Source organism: Cebus imitator, unplaced genomic scaffold, assembly GCF_001604975.1.
Source record: "Cebus imitator isolate Cc_AM_T3 unplaced genomic scaffold, Cebus_imitator-1.0 Scaffold51, whole genome shotgun sequence".
Classification (NCBI taxonomy): Eukaryota; Metazoa; Chordata; class Mammalia; order Primates; family Cebidae; genus Cebus; species Cebus imitator.
The window spans coordinates 9,312,782-9,322,612 of record NW_016107366.1 but is presented as its reverse complement, the minus strand read 5'-3'; the positions used below and the strand labels follow the sequence as shown (position 1 = coordinate 9,322,612).

Below are 9,831 nucleotides of genomic sequence, written 5' to 3'. Positions count from 1 at the left end.
CAGCCCTCGCGGCACCGCCCCCAGGGGCCGAGGGCTGCCCCTTGTCCCCCTCCCAGTTCTGTCGGCCTTTTCCTCCTTAAGGAGGAACCCCCTCCCACAAGAGATCGACCCTCTCTGGCAGTTGGAGCGGGAGGGCTGCACCGAGGGGGTCGCTCCCTCCCCTCGGCAGGGTCCCCCGGCTCCGGAGGCAGGATGGAGGGTGTGCGCTCTCCGGGTGACAGAGCTCTGGGAGAGCGGCCCCTGAGGACCCTGTCCCCGGGTCCGCGCACTGGCAGAGGCCCCGGAGGCCCCGAGTGGGGGTCCCCGCCTGCGTGGCCGCCTGGGCAGGGCTGGCGGCGAGCGCCCGGGAGGCTGAGGGTGAGTGACGGGCGGGCGAATTGGAGCTGCCAGGTGGATAAACGCGACGGCTGTGCGCGTCGCCGCGCCCCCACTCCCGGCCCGCCCCTCCCCCGCCGCCCAGCGACGAATGGGAGACATCCCGGGAATCCTAGACCGGCCCTGGCCCTGAGACACTCCTCCCGCGCCGCTCTACCCACCAACCCCTCAGTCTTGCCTTGGCTCTTTTAGCAGCCGAAAGCCTTGGATTCCTTATTGTTGCCGAAGGGAAGCTGGGGAGGCCTGAGGGGTGGGAAAGGAAGGGGACTTGAGTGTGTTTAGGCAGAGTGAGATTCTTGCGTTTGCTGGGGTCAGGAGCAAGTGGCGAAGGCAGCCCCCAGTCCCCGCTAGGAGAGGGCTTGGAGAGGGAGACTACTCTAGCCAGCTCTGCGCCCATCTCTGGAGAGAGGTCCTGAGGGAGGAGGCCTTTTGATCCTCCTCTCCATCAGCCACCTCTAGCCCAGGAAGTTCTTCCTCAGTGCTGACCTTAGTACCTCTCCTCTCTAGCTCTTGTGCAAGGATGGGTCTGTGGTCTTCCTGGGTTTGGAGGTAGCCAAGCCCCTCATGGTTCAACCCAAGGAGCCTTCCTAGAGGCAGTGCCCTGTACCTCAGCAAGAGGGCAGCGTTTATGAGGCCCTGAGAAGACCAAGAGACAGAGCTGTGAGCCAGGCTCTGTACTGGGAACTTGTTGGGAGGCTGATGAGGTGTCTACCATCTTGAGGGCAAGGCTTATGGTCTGCATTGCACAGAGAGGGAAACTGAGGCTCAGGGAGGTTAATCAGGACTAAAAGCCACTTGGGCTGCCTGTGAAGCAAGGATCATCTTTCTAGGTCCCCTTCTGGGGGTGGCTCAGGGAGAGGCCTCTGGGTGGGCAGTGCCCCTGGGAGGACAGGCCTGGCCACACACAGGCAGGAGGGTCTTTAATGAACCAGTGGCTCTCTGTGACCCAGCTTGGAATTGGGTCTTTGCCTTATTTTGAGTGGTGGCAAGTGATATAGAAAGGGGCCCCAAAAGGTCTTATGCTGCAGCCGGCGCGGTGAGGGTCAGGCATGTCCAGGGCAAAATCACAGAATGAGCGTGAACATGTCTGAAGGAGATGGAGGGGAGGAGGGGGCTTGGGTTGGGTTAAAAGTGGCTCAGTTCTGGAGAAGCCAGCCTGTGGCTCTGGAGGATGTGGACCTTGTGCTTCTTGATGGGGCGGGGCTCTGGAGTAGGGAGTAGTAGCCCAGGAGGGGGCAGGGGAGTAAGCCCCAGCTTCAGACAAACCAAGGAAGGGCCCCCAGAGGCTCCTGCCTGACACTTAGCTGTCATATCCCGAGCCTCAGAGGGCCCAGTACTCATGTATGTTCTCACTTGAGAATGCATGTGCACCTCTGTGCATGTGTACAAGTATCAGCCTCTACACCCCTGTGTGTGCGGGTACACTTCTGAGTGCATGTGAGAGCATGAATCTGTGGTTTTCACCTGTCTGTGTGCATATCTGTGCACATACGTATCCGTTGGCATGCAGAACACCTGTGAATGACTGTCTATGCATACATCTGTGCACACATGCTTTGGGGTGTGTGTCCTCAGGGCACAAGGGTGTTCAAACCCACATGTATTGGTGTGTGTGTGAGGGGAGGTTCCCCAAGCTGCTCTAAGCGGGGGAAGGGAAGCCAGTTATAATGAGCCCCCACCTCCCCTCCACTGAGCCACAGCCATGGCCTGAATTTGGCAGCCTGCTTAAAAATAATTGGGGGCAGCAGGGGGATTGGATGTAACTCACCATCAGCTTCTGGCTTTGCTAGTGCCACAGCAGGCAGGGGGTGCTGAACAGTTTGGGACAGGCATGATGTAGGGTCGGAAAGACCAGGGGTCTGGTCTGTTTTTCAGCTCTGAGGAGGAGGGTGGGTGCGTGGGGGAGATGCACAGCCTGTCTGGCTTCCGCTGAATAACTCCGTGTGGGTCTTGGGAGGAGGGTGGGGTGGCTGCTCTGCAGTGAGTAGGTCTGCCTGGAGCTAGCTTGCCGCCATCTCTCCCAACCCCGGTATGGCTGGGATGGGCAGGTGCTTGCTTGGGGCTGGCTTGGAGGTGTAGCACGTGGGGATGTGGGAAATGGGGCAGTGGGGAGCTCCATGGATGCTCCACAGGGACTGGAAAGTTGGGGTTCTAAATCCTGTCCCCCCTCTGCCCGCTGTTTAGACTCCTGAAGACCCCACGGGAAGTCTATCCCCTGGGAGCAACTGTGTCTTGGGAGAATCTAGCCATACCTGTGAATTGTCCTGTGTTTCTGATTCAGTCCCCAGAGCTAATAGCTTGTCCATCTGGTCTGAGGCCTGAGCAGCAAGCATAGGGAAGAAGCAGAGGCTACTGGTGGAGGGAGACGGGCCTGAGCTGGGCCTCAGATCCTAGGCTTGAGTCCCCTCTGGTCACCTTTGTGTGATCTGGAGCAGGCTGCCTCCCTTTTCCTGTCCCCATCTTTTCTCCTCTAATGTGGACCAGCTGGGCTCTAGGGGCCCATGCAGTGCTGTGAGCTGTCCTGTGGCATGGAGAGGGAAGGCTGTGTGGATTGCTTGAGGGGTAGGACTGGAAGTGGGGTGACCAGACCATGTGCTAGCTTCCATGTTTTAGACAGTTGGGTAGAGACTGGGCAGGCTGTGGGCAGTGACACAGCCCTGGCCTGATAGGTGGGAGGGCACCCGCAGCTCTCCCCGTCCTCAGCTGTTACCCACTCTGGCCTGACTGCTCTGTGTGTCCCTGGGGGTAGGGCTTGGGTCCTAGGTGCCCACCCACACCTGCAGCACATTCACACCTGTTGAGGGCTTAGCTTAGTACAGTGCTTTAAGGGAAGGTAGAAATCAACAAGCTGTGGTCCCCACCCTTAGGCACTGGAAGACCCATGAGCTGACTGAGCTAGCCTTGGGGAAATAGTATAGGAGAGAGGTCACGACTGGCTGGTAGCTTCACTGGGGATAGCAGGCCCTGAACCAGGCGTTGAAAGATAATCCCATGGGGCTGGAGGGGAAGAGGGAAGTAAGAGGGGAATTCCTGCACCCATTTTACAGATGAGAAAACTGAGGCTCATGAGGGCCACCTAGCCAGTAGGTGGCAGCTGGGTTGGGACTCAAGCCCAATGTCCCCTTGCTTGGTGCCTCTCCCCCTTGTTCCAACCAGGAAATCCACAGCAGCGAGACACATGACGTCCACACTGGCAGTGCCCTCCTGTGGGCATGGCTCAGGTTGTGCGCAGTTCCTGGCACACTGGCTGTAACTCCGCCCCTTTCTCTCCCTCGCAGTAAAGCAAGTGAGTGAGAATAACATTGTTCCAGGAATAACCTCGAATTGTTCTAATTTATAAAAAAGCAAATTGTAGTCAAACATCACCACTTTGACAATTACTGCAGGATTACGCGTGACATGCCTCACAGCTGATCATGACACACTGGGACTGAGAGCAACAGTTCTGGAGAATACAGGTTGGATGGTGGGGCTGGGGCTGGATCTGAATGTCAGTCGAACGCACTCGTAGTTGATGGGCTGACTCTGAGGAAATGGAATGATAGCAACAACAACTCCTGTTTCCTCCGGGCTCACAAGATTCTAGGCGATCTCCCGAACCCTTTCCCTTACTTATCTCCTTTCACCCTTGTAGGAAACCTGTGAGATAGGTACTATCATCGCTTCATTTTACAGGTAAGGAAACTGAGGCTCAGAGAGGTCAAGTCCCTTGTCTAAGTTCACACAGGTAGAGCTGGGTGACACTCCGTAGACTATGGTCTTTAACTATGAGGCCCCCTCCCGCAGCTCAGCATAGGAGGTTCAGAGCCCAGGCTGTCTGTGGTGCGGGCCCACTGACCACTGTCTCTCTCCACAGGGCAAGGGACATAGGATGACCCCAGCCTGTCCCCTCTTACTGTCTGTGATTCTGTCCCTGCGCCTGGCCGCCGCCTTCGACCCCGCCCCCAGTGCCTGCTCTGCCCTGGCCTCGGGTGTGCTCTACGGGGCCTTCTCGCTGCAGGACCTCTTTCCCACCATCGCCTCGGGCTGCTCCTGGACCCTGGAGAACCCTGACCCCACCAAGTACTCCCTCTACCTGCGCTTCAACCGCCAGGAGCAGGTGTGCACACACTTTGCCCCCCGCCTGCTGCCCCTGGACCACTACCTGGTCAACTTTACCTGCCTGCGGCCTAGCCCGGAGGAGGCGGTGGCCCAGGTGGAGTCCGAGGTGGGGCGGCCAGAGGAGGAGGAGGCGGAGGCGGCAGCGGGGTTGGAGCTGTGCAGTGGCTCGGGCCCCTTTACCTTCCTGCACTTCGACAAGAACTTCGTGCAGCTGTGCCTGTCGGCTGAGCCCTCTGAGGCCCCGCGTCTGCTGGCGCCCGCTGCCCTGGCCTTCCGCTTTGTGGAGGTCTTGCTCATCAACAACAACAACTCCAGCCAGTTCACCTGTGGTGTGCTCTGCCGCTGGAGTGAGGAGTGTGGCCGAGCTGCTGGCAGGGCCTGTGGCTTCGCTCAGCCAGGCTGCAGCTGCCCCGGAGAGGTGGGGGCCGGCTCCGCCACCACCACATCTCCAGGCCCTCCTGCTGCCCACACCCTGTCCAATGCCCTGGTGCCCGGGGGCCCAGCCCCACCTGCTGAGGCTGATTTGCACTCGGGGAGCAGCAATGATCTATTCACAACCGAGATGAGATATGGTGAGTATGAGCAGGTCCTGGGTGGGGTGGGGTCTGCAGGGGCTGACGGTGTCCCTGGTGTCCATCCTGGCAGATCCTCAGCCATTCATGTAGCTGTTCTCTGATATCACTCCTGTGCCAAGCCTTGTCCAAGTGTTGCAGTCACCAGAATGCTTGGGAGTGAGAGCTCACTCTTGAAGAGTCTGCAGACTGGCTGGATAAATGGGGGCACAGATCAGATAATGCATAGTGATATATAAACCCAGGGAGGGACCTCCTAACTGGGCAGCCAGGGGAGGCTCCCTGAAGGAAGTGATGCAGGAACAGAGACCTGAAGGACAAGCAGAAATGGGATGAGGGCATTCTAGGCAGAGGGAGCAGCGTGCACAAAAGCCCAAGGCTGGGAGTGATTGTGGCAGGCCCTGGCGCTGCCAGTTGACAAGTTTGCCTGGAGGCTGGAGTAGGCAGGCAGCAAGGATACATTCCTGTCCACCCAGGTCAGTGAGTTTTGGCAGTTGCCCCAGGGTCAGGGCAGAGAGAAGCAAGGGAGGGTGCTCCTGGGTGAAGAGGCCTGAGCTTCCAGGCTGCCTTGGAGGGCTGGGCTGGCTCAGCTCCCGGTGTCCCCTGTCTCCCCCGTCAGGGCCCATGTCTTCTGGGACTGAGGCCTCCAGCTGCTAGAGCTTCCTGCTGACTGGGCAAAAGCTCTGCGAGCCCCGCTCCCACCCCAGCTCCCTCAGCCACGGCTGCCTTCCGCAGACCCTGCTTCCTGCAGCTTCAAGGCCCCGAGGGCCTCAGCTGGATCCTATGTGCCTGCTGAACAGTGCTGGGCCAGGAACTGAGCAGGAGACCTGGAGGGAACAGGGACCGATGGCATGGGGATGGGAAGGAGGCAGGTCTAGGGTCTGGTCTGCAGCTCTGGTTCTGACAGGGAGGCCTCTTCTCTCTCTGGGCCTCAGTTTCCCCATTTGGGATAACAGGTGCTGGCCTACCTCATGGGAATCAAGGATGCAGGGATAGAGGTTAGAAGAGGCATCTGGATTTCACTGGGAGAGTGTGTGTAAGGAGACGGGGTGTCGTGTGAGGGCCACTAGGAGTACTGGCAGAGTACGGCCTGTCCCCAGCCCTGCTTTGCTGGCTAGAGCCCTGGAGTTGGGCCCTACCTTTGACTGTTACCTTGATGATCCCTTTATTTTTGGTGGGCGGTGGTTTCTTTGTAGAATGAGGAGGTATCCCTGAATTAATTAGAGGAGGTTGTTATCATGAAGGTAGCCTGGCCCAGTACTTTGGCCTCCCCAGTGAGACATCTGGCATTGCGCCCATCCATGGCAAGTGCCCAGTGGCCTTGCTGTGGCCTCTCTCTCAGGCTAGCTTGTCCTCTAACGGTGGTCAATGAAGCCGTCCGAGTGACAGACAGGCTGTGGGCAGGTTTCAGGCCCTGGAGGCTGGCCTGGGATTTAGTGCCTGTAGGAAGAAATTGAATTTCGCTTCTTTGTTGAACGTCGGCGGAGAACGCCAAGCGTATATCAGGAGGTTTATGGCTCTTCCTGCATGGCCGACACTGGCTGTCGCTCTGCGGGGGTCTCCCCCATCGTGTTCAGCTGCGGTCGGGTACATTTGTCTGGCTTTCCCTGAGGTCCATCGGCCCAGTGATCTGCAGTGGACGGAGCAAGGCTCTGCCCTCATGGGCGGGCACCATCTGGGCAGGCTGCCATGTGGAGCACAGAGCCAGGAGCAGCCAGCTGGGCTTGGTTGAAGCCGGAAGCAGGAGTTGGTTGGTAGCTAGGGTGTCTTTGGGGATCAGAGAGGGCCGGCGATGGGAAAGGCACCATCATCAGAGCCTCTGCAGAGGCCTCTGGGGCTAGAGATGGGTGGAGATAGGATGCCTGATTATTCCTGGGCACGAGGCCAGGTGTCTCTCTGAGCAGGGAGCCCTGAGCTGGGGCTCCCAGCTGTTCCCAAGCCTGACCTCTGCTCTTGCCCCTTGCCCTACTTGGCATGTTTCCTTGGGGTTGCTTTTCAGGGAGGGTCCCCATAGTGAGTTGGCATGGGATGATGTGGTGTCAGCTGTCATAAGTGGGCTCACATGGCACACTGGTGCCCAGAGCTGGGCTGGCACAGCCCCTTCCCCTCCCTTGGCAGGCAGGAAGCTCTTCCATTCTGCTGTCTCCTTCCTCTTGCTCAGCCTTTCTGGTGTGAGACACAGCGGGCACATGACTGTTGTTCCACCTGTCGGGGCATGTCTGAGGGTCATGGCACTGTCTGTACTTGGGGGCAGCACCACCCTTGCCAAGGCTTTGGCCCCTTCCATTCCTCCCCTTGTCTCCTCCCCACTGGGCTGCAGGAGAATGGGCTGGCACCTGCAGCTGCCAGGCTGAGAGCAAGATTCATGGGGATGGTGGTGAACAGGAAGGGTGAGAGCCTTGTCCTTGTCCTGGCCCCTCTGCCAGGCACCAGGGCAGGGAAGCTGTGTTCACCTTCTCTGGGACACTCCTGAGGAGGATCCACAGCAAGGCCTAACAGGGTGGGCTTGGGCTGGTACCAGAAGAGCACTAGGCGGGGGGCTGGTGGGCAGTGACTGGGCCGCCTCAGAGCCGAGTGCATTTGACAAGAGGGTACAGGCGCCTGTTAATTTCACGCAAACTGCCTTTGATAGATCTCTTGTTATTTTTGGTGAGTTGAGCCATAAATTTGTGCCATCTTGCTGCCGCAATCTGTTAAGTGGGGGAAAGGAAGAAAAGAAAGGCAGGCAGGAAGGAGCTTGGTGGAGGACTGGCACGGAGGCTGGCTGAGGCCAGGGCTGGAAGGGGGGCCGTAGAGGTAGTGCCAGCTGCAGAGTTCAGCTCCTGAGGGCTGGCACCAGCCTGCAGTTCCTGCCCAGTGACCCTCTAATACTGAGGAGGCACTGGGCAGTGGGCATGGCTGTGCCCAGTGACACTTGGGAGAAAGAACCCTGCCTCATGCATGCCTCTCTCCTTGGCCACAATCCCTACCTCTCCCATGGGCACTGGCCTGCCCGTGGCTGCTTGCTGCAGGCTCACCCTCCCCATCATCAGGCTCCATCCTTGAGATGTGGCCTAAAGGTGAACGTGGGGTCTCCTGGGAGCCAAGAGTGGGCTCAGACCCCCACCCTGCCACTGCTTCTCTGTGACATAGACATGGTGCTGCCCATCTTGGGGCCTTAGAATCCCCAGTTCTTTGTGTGCCACTCCCTGATCTAGACCCCAGCAAATCCCCAGTGCTACCCAAACTCCTCAGCCTGGCCTTCAAGCCCCACCTGGGAACCAGCTACCACCTGCTTTTCAGCCTTCTCTCGAATTCTCCTGCACCTTTTCAACAGAGGCTCCTCCCCTGGAATGCTCTTTGCCCTTGGCTATCCAGAACTCCTGCATCCTTCTAAGCACCGCCCAAGCCCTGTCCCCTCTAGGAAGTTGCCTCTGATTTGCCCAGCCCAGTTCTAAGATTGGCATTTCCCTCCCAGCACTCAGACTCTGCTGCTCTCTTTTGGCCATCCTGGTCTGGCAGCAGGAAGTAGGGGTCTTCCTTGCCTGTTGGGGGCTCAGAGAGTGAGGAGGCAGGGTGGGGGCAGGGAAACCCAGCACACTCGGTGCTGTTTCCTGGCAGGTCCTTCTAGCCCAGATCTGTGCTGGTGGAGCTCTGTGTGCTCTATCATGCGGTGGGAAGTGGGGCCAAGATGTCCCCACACATCCCAGTCAGGACTGAGTTCCAGCCAGTCCCTCACACACATCTTCATGTCTTTATCAGCGTGGCGTTTGTGCCAGGCCTGGGGCTGGCTCTGAGAGGAGAGGTGAGCTAGGCACACTGTCTGCCCGTTGGGTGAGAGGGCGCTCACTAGGACAGTGGTAGTCAAGGCCACAGACTGAAGTCGCCCAGTCCGGGTTCGGTTCCGGATCTTACCACTGACTTGCCGAGTGACTGTTTTTAAGTCGCTTCACCCCCGTTTCATCACCTGTAAAACGGGGGTAGTGACAGCTATTCCACGAGGCTGTGGGGAGCGTTCGGTGAGAGGATGAGGGTAAGTGTTCAGTGCCTGGCACATGGTAGATGCCTAACAAATCGTAGCTGGGTCATCATAATTTAGTGTAAAAGGTAGATTGTGCTGGTGCCAGATGTCCAAGGAGGAGGAAGAGTAAGGGAGTAAACCACAAAGGGGAGGAAGGTAGTCTAAAGAAGGTGATTTGGAGTTGAGTTTTAAGGAATGAATAGGAATTCACTAGTCTGTGAAATTTCTCTTTCAATTGTATCATTTTAAAAATTTAATATATAAAAATCAGTTTCATATCCTAAATGGAAAGAGTATCATTTATCTGAAACGGAAGGTAACCAAAGAAACAACCACAGAGAAAGCAAAGTGCCGTTATTAACCTCTAGCTGGATGTTTTTCCTACTCTCCATTTGTTAGAGAAATTAGCTCACATTGGTGATATGTTAAAGTCTAAGACTGCACAGCCTTTATCTCTCATGCAGTTGGAAGGATGAAAATGACCGTGTAATTTATCATCTAAACTGTGACATTTCTGAGGTTATGAAGGGGAAGATGTGGGTACCATCAATTACATCAGGACAACAGGCACAAACCAGACTATCCCATACAATCGGATTGAGAGACCTGGGGAGAGCCTGACTTCCTCAGTCCAGGATCCAGTGTTATTTAATGGTACATTTGTGAGCCGCCCCAAGTCATCTTCCGCCCCATGCTTTGGGGAAGCTCTCAGGAGGAAGGGCTTTCGAGGTAGAGGAAACAGCCTGTGCAAGGGCGTGGAGGTGTGAACCACGCTGGGTGTAG

The 9,831-nt window shown here is 57.3% G+C and overlaps 1 protein-coding gene across 14 annotated transcripts in view; it reads left to right on the top strand.

Moving 5' to 3' along the window:
- The window catches only part of ADGRB2 (adhesion G protein-coupled receptor B2), a 36,857-nt gene that overhangs the window by 3,104 nt on the left and 23,922 nt on the right, over window positions 1–9,831 (top strand). For 10 of the 14 annotated variants that reach the window (XM_017527902.2, XM_017527898.2, XM_037738249.1 and 7 more), the window contains exons 2-5: window positions 3,532–3,661; window positions 3,762–3,833; window positions 4,010–4,050; window positions 4,232–5,048. In XM_017527902.2, the coding sequence (XP_017383391.1) occupies window positions 4,247–5,048 (802 nt within the window). In that variant the 5' untranslated portion in view covers window positions 3,532–3,661; window positions 3,762–3,833; window positions 4,010–4,050; window positions 4,232–4,246. Of the gene's footprint in view, window positions 1–3,531; window positions 3,662–3,730; window positions 3,834–4,009; window positions 4,051–4,231; window positions 5,049–9,831 lie in introns of all 14 variants that reach the window. The other 4 variants (XM_017527894.2, XM_017527895.2, XM_017527897.2 and 1 more) reach the window with 4 other exon arrangements.